General features: G+C 41.4%; 1 protein-coding gene across 1 annotated transcript; it reads left to right on the top strand.

Annotated features, from left to right (window-relative positions):
* The first annotated feature begins 956 nt into the window (after positions 1 to 956).
* Positions 957 to 9,882, top strand: LOC101786905 (aspartic proteinase-like protein 2). The gene is made up of 10 exons (XM_004975225.4): positions 957 to 1,485; positions 1,585 to 1,714; positions 1,826 to 2,073; positions 2,906 to 3,130; positions 6,971 to 7,133; positions 7,221 to 7,291; positions 7,552 to 7,642; positions 8,874 to 8,949; positions 9,033 to 9,104; positions 9,434 to 9,882. The coding sequence occupies exons 1-10, from the start codon at positions 1,247 to 1,249 to the stop codon at positions 9,583 to 9,585; spliced, it is 1,467 nt and encodes a 488-aa protein (XP_004975282.1). The 5' UTR covers positions 957 to 1,246; the 3' UTR covers positions 9,586 to 9,882.
* The last annotated feature ends 5,133 nt before the right edge of the window (positions 9,883 to 15,015 follow it).

The raw sequence follows: 15,015 nt of genomic DNA, 5'->3' as shown, positions 1-15,015 counted from the left end.
AATGCCTCCCATGTAAAAAGAAGAGCTTTCAACAAGAATATGACTATTAGATTTTAAAACCTTCAACCTTAAAAAAAACTTAACCTTCAATTCAACATCTGATCTGTTTTGCATATTCAACTTAACCTCCCATGATTCTCTTTGATCTTTCATGCATAAGAGAACTCAGGCCTCCTTTGGAACAAGCGAATGAAAATTCATATGAATAAGAAAAATGTAGGAATAGGATAGGAATGCATATGCAAAACAAAGGAATCAAAACCATAGGAATTGTGTAGGGTAAGGTGTTTGGATGGTGTAGGAAGAACACAAGAATTTTAAAGGAACTTTAGGTGCAAATTTTGATTAATCAATTTGGTATGCTTTGATTAGGCACAAATGACAAGTGCATGCTTTGATTAGACATCGTTTTACCTTCTGCTTATCCTCGTTCCTTGTGCACAGGAAATTTCAAATAAGGTTTGAGTGGATTTTTTTCTCCTATGGTTTCCTATGAAATCAAAAGGAAAAGGAATCATGCAACTCATTCCAACCAAAAGCTGCTGCAGGAATTAAATCTATAGGAACAAGAATCCTATAATTTTTGTTTGTCTTTCCTTCGTTTCGAAGGAGGCCTCAACTTTTGGAACTGCTCCTCTTTAATTTTTAATATATGATGTTTGTTACACCCTCCATTTCAAATTGTAAGTCGTTTTGATTTTTCTAGATTCATAAATATTATTATACATTTAGATATAATATATGTCCAAATATATAATAATATCTATGAATAAATAACTAAAACGCCCTGCGATTTGCGACGCAGGAGGTATATGGCAATACAAACGCCATAAATAAAAGACCGGAGGGAGTAATCGCTATTCTACTCTGGTAGTGTACGAGGAAGGAGTAGACCGGAGCTAGAGGTAGAAATAGGAAAGAAACGTTGGTGGTCAGTGGCTGGGGCCGCGAAGAGCGGGGCGATTTGCCCGCCCGCCCCCATCCTCCGTCCCCAGCGCGGCCGCCCCGCTTTCCCCCTCCTCCAGCTTCCCCGTCCCCTCCTCCTCCCCGTTTTCCGGTGCCTTGCTTGCCCCTCCCCCGCACACAAATGCCTCCCAAGCTGAGCCTCCGAGGCCGCGGGGAGGGACGAGGAGCCGCGGAGGAGGGCGCTCCACGAATAATACCCGCCGCCCGCAGTCGTCGTTCGCTGCTGCGCGCAGGGCGGTTCCGAATCGGCATTTGCCTTGCCAAGGGATAGCAACAACCCATGGCTCCGCGCGCCGCCCTCCTCCTCGCCGCGCTCGCGCTGCCGCCGCTGCTTCTGGCAGCGGCGGCCAGCTCCGACCCCGGCCCCGCGGCCACCGGCGTCTTTCAGGTGCGCCGCAAGTTCCCCGCCGGAGGCGGCAACATCACCGCCCTCCGCGCCCACGACGGCCGCCGCCACGGCCGCCTCCTCGCGGCCGCCGACGTCCCGCTCGGCGGCCTCGGCCTCCCCACCGACACCGGGTACGTACAGCTAGCTCGCTAGCTTATTTTGGGGAGATCCCGCGGTGGGTGCTTGATTTGGCTGTGGGGATTATTAATCGGGATGGGATGGGCGCGCAGGCTCTACTTCACGGAGATCAAGCTCGGGACGCCGCCCAAGCGCTACTACGTGCAGGTCGACACCGGCAGCGACATCCTCTGGGTCAACTGCATCTCCTGCGAACGATGCCCCCGCAAGAGCGGACTCGGGGTACCTAACCATTTCCCACTTCCGCTCCCTTTTCCCGGGTCTCAAATTCTCAATTGCAGATTTACCTGTTCGCTTCGATATGTGACATGTGGTGTGGGCGTTCCTGTGCAGTTTGACTTGACGCTCTACGACCCCAAGGCGTCCTCCAGCGGGAGCACGGTGTCGTGCGAGCAGGGATTCTGCTTGGCCGCCCATGGGGGCAAGCTGCCGGGTTGCAGCGCCAGTGTCCCCTGCGAGTACAGAGTCATGTACGGCGATGGCAGCTCGACGACAGGGTTCTTCGTCACCGATTCGCTGCAGTTCGATCAGGTGACTGGGGACGGGCAGACGCAGCGTGGCAATGGCAGCGTCACGTTCGGGTGAGTCGTCATTTCGGTTTGTTGAGTGACAACTGTTTTCATATGAGCTAACGTTCGGCAGCACAAAGATGTTGGAAATGTACTCAACATTAGATGTATATGCTGAATAATTTCACAAATTAAATGATGTGTATATAAAGGAAACAATGTGCAACTATTCCTATATATCCACTTCCATTGTGTGGCAATCCCTGTAGGTAGGATATGTACATGTTATTACGTTGAGCAACTCCAGCAATATCTCTTAAATCAAATCCCAAAGGTCAAATGGAGGTTCTCTCTATTTCTTGAGGGCCATAAAAATGCTTCCAACTCTAGCAATAGTCCCATGGATAGAGGGCTTCCTAGAGATCCTTAGGAATGGAGGGTGGAGGGGGAAATTTGGAGGCTTCCCCAAAATAGGAAGACAATATAGGGAGACAAGTAGAGGACCTGCTGGAGTGTGTTTTTTTACTTGACCCTCTAAACTTGGTATAGGGGGCTATTTAGAGGGTCTGCTGGAGTTGCTCTACCATGATTCTTGGTCATTGCCACAAAGCTAGCTAATATTCCTCTATTGGCATGAGCTTGACTTTTTTATGCTCAGTAAACAAGCTGTATACTTTGCCCTTTATCCTGGCCGTGTGTATCCTGGCCGTGTGTTTGTGCTGCTACTTCATTGAAAAGTTAGGTATCAAGGACTCTGCAGTTGTGTTTACTATATTAATCACGCGTTTTTTTGTTAATAAGATTGCAATAGAGGAACTGAGTAGGAGACAGGGTCAAATCATTAACATGTGCTGATTGTGCTGAAAACTTCAGTGGGGATAAATGATTCTCCTTTCCTTCGTAGGTGTGGTGCTCAGCAAGGTGGGGATTTGGGAACTTCAAACCAGGCCCTTGACGGAATTATTGGTTTTGGCCAGGCAAATACATCGATGCTATCACAGCTAGCTGCTGCTGGTAAAGTTAAGAAGGTATTTGCTCATTGCTTGGATACCATAAAAGGAGGTGGAATTTTTGCTATTGGGAACGTGGTGCAGCCAAAAGTAAAAACAACACCGTTGGTTGCCGACATGTATGTATCTTAACCTTGTCGTACTAATTATTATCTTTGTTGCATTACACTCATGGTGAACCTTTCTGGAATTGTCTTCTACGTTGATATTTTCTTTTAGCTAATGTTCAGTTAGTAAAACTTGCTTCAGGACTTGGTTTATCACACTTGTGTATAAAGAGACATAAAAGTGACGCCACAGTTCTGCGTTAAAGGCCTAAAAGATGTGATAGGACATTATTTGCACCGTGTGTTATGTTTTTATTGGTAGGATACCATCTCGTTGCTTCTGTATATGATGCAATACAAAATGGATAATCACTGTTATTTTGCCTAACTGAAAGCTCCTGTTGGACTTCAAGGAGAAGTTCCATGCCTCTTTATAAGTTTATGTAAAATAAGTATCATGCCGGATTAATTTTTGGAATCTGATTGACGGCAATGAGGAATCTTACAACCTTAGTTCAACATGGTCGAGATGATGCTTTTGTTAATTGTCGTGGCAGTTGACTTTTATTAATTACTAAGTCACCATTTTTCTAGTTCTTTGCCTGTACATATTTGTGCCATACGACCACCATTTTCAATTAATGACTATTTTTTTATTTGTTGTTGTTTTTTATTTGTGACTGAGGCACTGAGTCCAGATTTTAACCATGATGACACTGTCTTGTTTCCTCAAACTTAAATAGCATATCTTGATCAATTAAAGCACCTCCAACAGCTTATGTAAAATGGATTGCTATCCCTAAAAACTGCTAGGATAAAAAACAGCAAAAAAAAAAAAACTGCTCTAACAGCTTTGCTATATGGATATATGGATTGCTGTCCCTAAATTTTTTGGGCTATGGCTTAAATTTATCTATATGCAAATATACCGACCAGAGACTGGATTGCTATATTGTTTCTCCTCGCGCGCGAGAGCCCAACGACCTGCGCGGGGAAGTTTCCACGCCCGACCCGCCACCGTTGTAGACCTCGCCGCCGGCGCTCGAGGGGTGCAGCTCGCCGGAACCCGCTGCAGACCTCGCCGCTGGCCACCCGCTGCCCCTCCCGCGCGGCCGCACCCCTTGAGTGCGCAGAGGCGCACCGACGAGGGCTCCTCCCTGCCTCCTGCCGGCGGCTACTCGGGCCGAATCCCGCCGTCGCGCCGCCCTAGCGAATCCTGCCGCCGCCAAAATCGCCAAGAATGAGCCTCGCCGCGGGTGCAGGCGTGCTCTGCTGGGCGGGCAAGCTCCGCTGGGCAGGTGAGCTCAAGGACCGTCCCCGCTCGCCGAACCCACCGGCAGTGCCTGCCGCCTCACCGCTGGAGCACCGCCCCGACCTCCGTGAGCCGCCCTACATCGATTCGGGACAAGGGAAGGTGGACGAGCAAGGGCCGGCGTTGATTTGGGGGTGGAGGAGCAGGGGCACGACTGAGATTTGGAATGGAGGGCGGCGGAGGAGCAGGTGCGTGACGTCGATTCGCAGAGGAGGAGCAGGGGCCGGCGCTGATTCAAGCAGAGGGCAGCGTAGGAGCATGGCCGGCGTTGATTCGGTGACCGGGCGTGGGGAGGGCAGGAGGGGGTGGGCGCAGGGGAGGAGGAGGCGGGGGCGATGATGCGCGGAGGAAGAACGGCGGCGCGAGATCGAACGAGACGAAGAAAGGGAATTTTGCCGTGGACATGACCTTTTGCAAAAAGCCCCTCATTAAAACATGTAATTTTCAGTAATTTTTATGTGTCTTGGCCTTTTTACGAAATCCCCTACAATCTAAGAGTATTCTCAGAAAACTTTATAGGTATCCCAGTTTAGGTATGCTGTTGGAGAGGAGCACAAAAATGATCTCGAAACCTTCTCTCTCCTATACCTAAAACTGATTTTAGGTCACCAGTTTTACATATCCTGTTGGAGAGGTTCTTAAGGAATATCCACCACTCCTGACCTATTCACAATTACTTATAATCATTCTTTTTACAATATGGCCCAAACCGGTGATCTGATTTAACTTGCACCCATCATGGACGATAGGAAGTGGGGATACATTGTGCGGTCATGAAAACATGACGTTTCAAAACACAACTTTGACCAAGTGTTTTTTACTATAATATGTTTATGAAACCCAATACAATTATATACTATGAAAGCTTTTTTTTCAAGACAAACATACATTTATGCATGCTTCCAGTTCAAATATTTAGAAATGTATTGCTAGGAGAAGTTTCCAATTTTGGCTGGATGTATGTCCAAGACGACAAGTTTTGATGGATAGAGGGAGTGATTAATAAGGTGGCAGTCCAAAGTGACCAAGTGTTTGCAAACAAAGGAATCAGGCATTGGTTAGAGGATGGAGTTGTATATTAATGGGATAATACAAATGGGTTGGTTTATCCTGTATTGGGTTGTGCAAATTCTTTATTTCTATGAGGTGACAGTATGACACATATCATGTGGCAGGGGTTCCTAGGCAGCCTAGGCACTAGGCGACACCATCCCTCCTAGCTCTCTCAGGCGTGCTATGCTATTGCTGGCGATAAGTCTCTAGAGGCTAGACGGCTGTGATGCCTAGGTGGCTTATTGTAGGATCAGGCCCTATACATGGGCCGTTCAGCTGTCCTTTGAAATAGTGGCTGCAACATGGCATGTTTGGGATAGTTATGTGAATGGTATCTTTTATGTTTATGGTCATCATATGCTTGACAAATAAAGAATGATCATCATTAATTTAGTTTAACCACAACTTTAATCTTTTATTACAAGACCGACTACAATTACTTTTAGCTATCTGTCGTATGTGATTAGAGAATTTTATGCGCTGTTGTGGTGTGGAAGTTGAATCTCATTGCTCAACATTTCAATGGAACATTTCCATATGTCGTATCCACTGATCTTGCTGTTCCATCCCATCCCCCAACAAAATAATTGAATGCTCCAGATCCTGCTCCATCCAGAGATCCCAGTAACAAAAAGCTGCCTTTGAACTTATTCCCATATAACATTATTTGATCCACCATTAATATGCAGCATCAAGGTATACTGTGGTATTACATTGTAGTCAGTCAGTCCCAAGGGGAAATGAAGCATGTTTTTGGAAATCTACTGATTTGTAATTTGAGTGGTTAAAGACATTTCTAAGGGTTCGGATGGATATAGATTCTGAAAAAATATTATATGTGCTTGCTAGGATTTAAACATGAAACCAAGCAAAATAGAAGAAAAGGAATCGCCCCAGTCCTATCATACTTGTTCTATGAAATGATGGAGAGCTGATGCATTACTATTTCACAAGAAACCTTACAAGATAGTGTACACACACTGTTCGCTCCGCATGATTAAAAATGTTAAAATGTTAACCTTCTTGATTAACTGGTGTCCAAGAGCTTGATGTGGGTGCGGACTGCTGACCCAATGACAATCATGGATTAGGCAGTTTGCTTAGTATCCAACTAACAAGAAAAAAATTGATATGAGAACTGGACATAAATTAAGTATGGAATAAAATGTGATAATATAGCATGTACGAAGAAAAGAAAGATATATGTTATCAGAAGATCTGCCTGCTTGTTAGACAAATGTGCTATACTGGTATCACTTGCATTCATGTCATTCTACAAGCAGATGTTTCACCAATGCCATTGTGCTAGTGATCCTTCCTGTTGTTTATTTTTATTTTTATTTGCTCATGGCCTCTTTGAACACATGATCGTTTTTTTTGGGAGTTTAAATCCTTAAAAGTCTATCAATGGTATTATTACAAACTTTATATGAGTGCACAGTTTTTGTCACATAGTGCTTAGTCCTACTTGATGTTCAATGCAGTGCAGCTGGCTGTTTCACTTCATTTATATCTTGCTCATAGCCTGTCATAATTTTACCTTCCAGGCCGCACTACAATGTGAACCTTAAGTCAATCGATGTTGGTGGTACTACATTACAGCTCCCAGCTCATGTTTTTGAAACAGGAGAGAAAAAGGGTACCATAATCGACAGTGGTACAACCTTGACATACCTTCCAGAATTGGTTTTCAAAGAAGTCATGCTTGCGGTATGACAAAGATCCCGTGCCTTATCCCCCCTTGTGATGGAGGATGATGTGTATTATTTACATACTATATTTCTCAACCAATTTTAGGTATTTAACAAGCATCAGGATATAACATTCCATAATGTTCAAGATTTTCTGTGTTTCCAATACTCTGGAAGGTACACTTTACACACAATATAACTACAGTTGGATGAATACCAATTATTAATTATTTTTTCGATGCTGCATTCTTATAGTCATGATATTGAAATTCTGATATCAATAATGCCCTCCCACACTTCTTTCATGAATGGACAACCTCCTTTCTTTATACTTGCTCTGTTTTCATTTGAACTGATGCAAACAGGAATCACCAGTCTGTGGATAATTTTCTCTTGCTATGATTATTATTTTAACTGTTGTTTTCATTTCCCTGCAGTGTAGATGATGGATTCCCAACTATCACTTTCCATTTTGAGGACGATCTTGCACTGCATGTGTATCCACATGAGTACTTTTTCGCAAATGGGGTAACGTGAATATTCTTGCAAGATAAAGTTTTATTCGCCCATTGGCATTGCTTCAGTATATTATAACTTAAAGCACTTGTTTTAATGTGGCTTCAGTGCCCTTATATGCCTTTCTCCCTTTTGTGTAAAGCACAAGATGAATGGTTAAAACACACATTTCATAATAATAATATCACGTTCGTCATTGGTACAAATATGAAATGTCAATAACTAAATTAAGTCTGTAAGAATATATGAGGCAGCTAGTGGCACAAACAAATTTCAGCACTACATTATTCCATTCTTTTTTAGTTGCATCGTTTCTTTATCAGGATTTCCGTCTCCAAAAGTTTCTAAAGCACTCTATATCAAACCTCCAGGCTGGTTTGTTCTTTCCGATAGGTTCTGAATATCGCGTCTGTTTGTCCTTGATGAGAAATAATTTTGTTTAATTCAAGAGATATATTCTTTTGGATCAAGATATCATATTAAACTAAAGAAAGATTGCTGAAATATCACTAGTGAAACCTGCTTTGCCAAAATGCTATCGAGCTATGTCAAATGACAGCTGGGAACCTGGTCCCTACATGTCATTGAGACACTAGATGGAATGTCAGCAAAGTGCAACATCACTAATGGTACGGTGGTAATTTCCCAAACTGTGGAATTACACAATTGACCATGATCATAACCCGTTAGTACTTTGCTTCAAAATTAGTAAAGTGGTCACATAAGAGTACAACCAAAGCAAAATACAAGTACACATATAGCACATCTAGCTTTATGTGCACTTAAAAATTTAATGTTGAAATTCATCCACGATGTAGAGAAGGGGAAAGGACAATATCACGCATTTATATTGCGAGAATGGATGACACCTGCATGCCGCCTGCTTATATAAATAAAAATTGGCCGACCTTTCTTTGTATATGTATATACATTTTCTAAATGTTTGTGGCTGGAAGCTCTTCTCCTTCAGGAATATAAATTCTTTCTCTAGCCTTTGTTTGAATGGGTACATGACATTTAAACTTCTGTTCAGTAAATTAGTAAAGCCTCTATGCTGCATATTCTACAGTAGAAGACAGACATATAGTTAAGAGTTATTGCCAGTAGATTGTTAATAAAAATCTATTTTTGATATTTTGGATTCTAGCAGAACAATTGTTTGAAATGACAGTGATTCTGAGTGCTTCATGAAAAGTATGTGGTCATGAATCTTATGATCCACATTTTTCTTTCGTTGGAGCAGAATGACGTATACTGCGTGGGATTCCAAAATGGTGGATCACAATCAAAAGATGGAAAGGACATTGTGCTTATGGGAGGTCAGCATTGCACTGCACTGCACTAGCAAATCCTTTTTGTTTTAAGTGTTGTCTTTTTTATGCTATTGTCTGTTTTCTTCCAGATCTTGTTCTTTCAAACAAGTTGGTTGTCTATGACTTGGAAAATCAAGTCATCGGGTGGACTGACTACAACTGTAAGTGCTAGCACGTTAAAACCTGCTCTTTCTTAGTTCATTTTATAATAGCTTGCAGCTGTAGTTTGCTGTTCTCTTTTTAGAAATCTTGATTATTTCCAACATATATTGCATGAAACTGGGAACCATGAGCTCAGCATATGATAATTTATATTCTCCTAACCCGTCAACTGGCATTACCTTTGTGGTTTTGGACAAAACTTCATCTACAGTTATTTCCTTTTTTATTTTTTATTTCTTTTTCTGGTTAAAGACAATTTCATCTGAATTTCTAAAAATAGTACTGATGTGTTGCCTATTATTTCCTGTTCATATGCTTGTAATTTCAGGTTCATCGAGCATTAAAGTTAAGGATGACATGACGGGCGCAACACATACTGTCAATTCACATGATATCGAATCCTCCGGATGGAGATTCCAGTGGCACAACTCCCTGGTTCTGTTGTTGGTAATACTTGTATGCAGCTATTTAATATGCTAACAGTATTGTACAACACGAACACAGATGGAAATGCTTTCGATTCGGATTCTTTTCACGAAAGAAAAGGAAAGATAGGGCCTTAGATTGTGTTGTCTGACCACGGAAAATATTGAAAACAGAAACATTGTACACTATACAGTGAGCCTTTATGTGACTAGTGTAATGCTGAGGTGGGAAATATGGCTGCACGCAATTTAAATTTCCCATAGGGAAAGTTGTATATGTCAAATATATTTTTTCTCTTTTGTATAGTATGAACTTCTTCTCTGCTGTTTTTGATCTAGTAATGTTCTGAAATTTCTTTGGAGTTAAAGGAAAAGTGGTATCTGTTGAATACATGGGAAGAGACCTTACAAGTTTTGAAAACCCGGGTCTTGGAATGTCCATTGAACTCGTTCTGTAGCTAGATTACTTGTCTCATAATTCTCTAAATTTTCTTTTAATCTCCCAAAAATTATAACATATTATAATGCATAATAACCTTTATCCGTCAGATGATTGAGAGGAGCTTAAAAACCAGCGATTTTGCATGGTTTACCTTTTACTTGCTGGGCTAGTGGTAATTTCTCTTTGTCCAAAATTTCAGAAAAGAAAAAACAATTTACCAGCTGACACTACACGAGTGACATGCTTCCAGTACTTGAAACTTTATTTCAGCCTCTATCTCCCCCCCCCCCCCCCCTTTTTCCTCACTTTCTCTGTCTTTAAATATATACTCTCTCCGTTGCAAATTATATGTCATTTTAATTTTTCTAATTTCATAGATTTAGTTATATATCTAAACATAGTATATATCTATGTGCATAATAAAAGCTATGAACATTAAAAAAATCAGAATGACTTATTATTTAGGATGGACGGAGTAATATTTATGACTGATAAATTAATTAGTTTAAAAACTTATTCCAAACATCAACATATAGATTTGAAGAAAGACGAAGGGAGTAGTATATTACCGAATATAATGACTGGTGCAATACAATATTATTGTTTTAACTTTCGTAGGGCAAATGAAGCGTGGTTCAGTACAACCTTTCTTCATACCATTTGTGATACAATAATGTATTGACGTTTCTTTAGAGAATTAAAAAAAGCTATATCTGTTGAATGATGGCGTTGGAAACCCTATAGCTCAGGTTGAAAAACCGGATGGCATGCTAGGATGTATGCGACCTTGTCCTTGTCAACTCCTAATTCTCTACAGTTTGTTAATTTGAAACCTTCCAAAATTTCTGGCATTACATATATAGTACATAATAGTCTGTCTGAGACAGATGATAAAAAAATATGTTAACGTACCTGTTGTCCCTTGCGTAAGTGAAGAACCTTCCAAAATCCTATTTTACAAATTCAAACATAACTTTGTGCTAATTTACCAGAAGAAATGTTCAGAAAGAATTAAGAATCATTATTCTCTTGAGGTTGGCCTTAGGCATAGTCTCAAATGCACATAATATTGCTTTGATGCTCCATAAATATTTTTTAAAAAATCCGTCCTATGGTTTAATCTTTTCATTCTCGGTTTGTCCAAAACTCATAGGTCTGCCTATATTTAGTTGTCATACATAAATTCAATTTGCAAATGTGGTACAAGACATTGTCAAAAACTACACATCATCATATTTTATTGCCCCACGACTAAACGGTTACAGAAGGGAATGAATTCTGAATACATGATTATTTTGCTTATAGATGAAAGTATTTTGCTTTTTATAAAAAAATATGTTATTCAATATAAAAGAATTATGGACACGACCATACCTAGTGTGTTCTCATTATGCAACAATCTCGATATTCACACAACCCTTTTTTATTACGATTGAGTGCAAGTTTCAGGTCTATTTAGTAACAATGTTGCTGCCTCATGTACCACTACAAGAAATGTGTTAATTTATGATGAAAATTTTATGACACATTTATTCTCGTCATAGGTCTATGACGTTTCTAGCTGAAAATGTCATAAAGTTTCACATCCAAGCAAATTTAGTGACAAAGTTACGGAACGTCATAAAAGTTGCCACCCAAGCCAAAAAGAAAACATCACTCGCTGCTTCATGGTGGTTTGTGACGATATAAGGTCCGCGAAAATGTCATAAACCAACCAGGATCCCACATGTAAGTTTAACCTGATAAATAGGGTGGTAAAATAAAATGAAAAACGTGCTCCTCCCCTGGGTCGAACCTGTTACCGATCGAAAGGGAATTCATTACCCCAACCGGGTCCCACATGTAAGTTTCAGATGAGTTGATGGCAGAAGTTTTGATAAGTTATGTTAGTCTGAGATGAAAAAAGGGAAGAAAAATTAAAAGAAATGAGTGTTCATAGCAAGGCTCGAACCTATGACCTCTTGAAAGTGTCGAGACAGCACTAGCACTGAGACACGGCGTACACTACTGCAAGAAACTCGTCGACACCATGCTCCTGTTGGCTGTGGCAAAGACTTGAGCTAGCTTGGCTACACAAATCTGCAACGGCCCACGACAGGAATGGCGCATGATCCTAGCGGCGACGGGAGGAGGTTAGGTCAGGTCAGTCCACTGGTTTGTGCCGCTACTTTCCCTTATCGTCCTAGGGAAGGGGATTTCTGGATTTGGGGATCTGGGTTGAACATACTAGATGTATGCAGTTAGTTTTTAATTTGGATCGTATTATGGATTGATACATTCTTGTATTTTACTAGCTTCTAGAGATGCTTGGAGTCATTGGTAGCAACAGATCGGGGTCTCCTAACCGCGATGTTGCCGTTGTGGATCTTGAAAACAACTGCGAGCATGGGTATGCTCTCCATGTGAGGTATGATTGGACATTTGACAACCCTGGGCACCGGTATACATCCTGCTGCGAGGTAAACTATAACTTATTTCAATTCTAATAAACCTTGTACTCTTGATGTTAGTGTTGTAAATGGCAAATTTTATGAACGTAATCGGTGTCTGCAACTTGAAGGGGAGAAATGCATGGCGTTTAAATGGGTTGATCCTGAATGGGATGCTATGACTAAAGCTATTATGGTGAAGCTGATGAAGAGGAAGGAAAAAGCTGAAGAAGAATGGAGAATTGCTAGGAAGGAGCTCAATGACACAATCTATGAGCTGCATAAGGTGAAGTGATACTCCGGGAGACCACCCTTGAGCTGATGAACATTAGGAAGAAAATTAGACACGATGCATTGATGCCTCACCTATAAATGGGAAATGGTAACATAAATCTGAAAGTTGAAATTGAAGCAAGGATGTGGAAGGAAGAATGCGCAAAGGCTAACATGGAGCTTCAAGAGACTGCCGCTGAGCTGCAAAAGGTGAAGGGACACCTGGAACACACGACCAATGTGGTGATGAGGGTCAAGTAATCGATGTTGTAGGTCAAATATAAATTAGGTCACTCATTAGGGATGATTAAAGGCATAATATCACTCATCAGGCCAATTATAGCTATTGACGATTATTATGAACTAGTAATGATGAATGGCTATGACATGCCATCTTACGAAACTTGTTGCTGCTGTGATGTTTGCTGCTTATTGCTATTGTGCACTTTGTAGTGATGAATAACTATGACATGCCATCTGATTATGCCACTTTTGTTTAATCTAGTTTCAATTTGATTCTAGCATATTTACCATTCAAAATTTAGGTACACTGCATAATTGAGGAACACTTTTAATATAGATATTGGTACTATATATACAAATGTGTGGTCTGATAATACAACAGGCGACACAACTGTTACAAAATGAAAGATCACTGATCTACTCATAGCTAGGCAACATCCATGTTCCTCGCGACCAAATTCAGCTCCCAGGAACCTGCATAATGCGGATCGCAGGATTATTGTTGACCCCTGCCACATTTCTTAGTCCCTGCTGGTAGAGCAAGTATTGCGACTCTTCGTCATGCCGATCAGGTTCTAGGAAGTAAATGTGATTTCCCTTCAGGTTAGACAAGCCACAAATGGCATGCTCTTGTACAACAATGCACTTTCCAGGTCCAAATAGGATGATCTTATTCTGGAACTCTGGAGTTGTCTCACAGGGAATAGGCTGCTAAATGTCACTGATGAATGAATGCAGAGTAAATTCCACCACCTCAACATCTCTCTCATTGATGTCCCAGCTCCAGGAGCTGTGCATCATCTTCTTCCGAACAACAAAGAACAATCAGTCTTGACCTTGGAGTAGAGAAGAGTTGCTCATGCCAAGAACCCATGATAACCAGAGTCCAACGACTTGAGGAGGTGCTGGAAGATGATGCCCCAAGTAGATCTGCATGTGTTCAGGAGAACTGCACCAGAAATCTTCTGAGGGAATGGTAGTCCAATCGAATTGGCTTCCCAAATGCCAGATGCATATGGGCAATGACCCTAGTGCTGGAGTAGATTTCAGGGGCCACAAATTGGTTAACACAAGAAAAGACTCTGCGCTAGTAGGTGTTTCCAAGCCCAAGATACAAGCATCAAGAGAACCCATACGACACCATGCTAGAAGTCGAGGAAGGATAATGTGCTCCTGATGAGACAAAGGATTCAGCAGGAACACGATGCTCTCATCTCTATCATCTACAGCAACAAGGCATCCAGATCCACCGCAACCAATCAGCCTATGCCTTTTCCCAGCTAATGCTGGAAATGAGACCTCAAAAAGCCGGTAATCCACGATGGATGCGAATGTCACTGCTCTAGATTCACCGATATGTTTGGATTTCAGAATCCAAGGGTCAAACAGGTATGTCTCGCCTGAACGAGTACAGTTCCAACTCTTACAGATTGCTTTGAACCTGATGAAATCTCTTGCATCACTGATCTTATTGGCGATGCTCACAACAAGATCTGGCATAAGATTTGCCCAGGAAGGACCCATGTTTGAGGAGAGATTGACTGGACAGTCAAAGAAGAAGGTAGATGGAGAATAATGAAGAAATCGTAATAGATATAGAAGGGGGAAGTTATGGACGAGGCAGAGATTGCAGTTCCAAGACAGAGTAATAATGAGGGAGTGGAACCGGTTGGTGAAGTTCTGGTGTATTGATATTTTGCAGAAAGGACCTTCCTAAGTAACAATACTAACAATTGCAGCTGTCTATTCTTGTTCACCGGGTCATCTTTTTTAACTACTGTTTAACAAATCGGACCTTCCTATGTATGTATTGCTTGTTTAAATGCTATGGTTTGTATGTATTTGAAATGAAATTATGTATTTGAATGCGTGGAATGAAATTATGTATTTCTATCACTAATGAACCCACCTCTAAAAAAAACCATGAAATGAAATTAATGTATTGGAAATAGCGTGATGATGTGGCACTCATGGAGAGATTGGAGGACCGCTTTATGATTTTACATTACTTTGCGGGGGGTCAGTTATCAATAAGGGCAGCGTCAAATTATATTATTATCCCGTTCTCTTCCCTTGTCGAGTAAGCTACTTCTTCATT

This window comes from Setaria italica, chromosome VII, assembly GCF_000263155.2.
Source record: "Setaria italica strain Yugu1 chromosome VII, Setaria_italica_v2.0, whole genome shotgun sequence".
In the NCBI taxonomy this organism is placed as follows: Eukaryota; Viridiplantae; Streptophyta; class Magnoliopsida; order Poales; family Poaceae; genus Setaria; species Setaria italica.
Note: the sequence above shows the minus strand (reverse complement) of the source record. Positions and strands in the feature narration are given on the sequence as shown.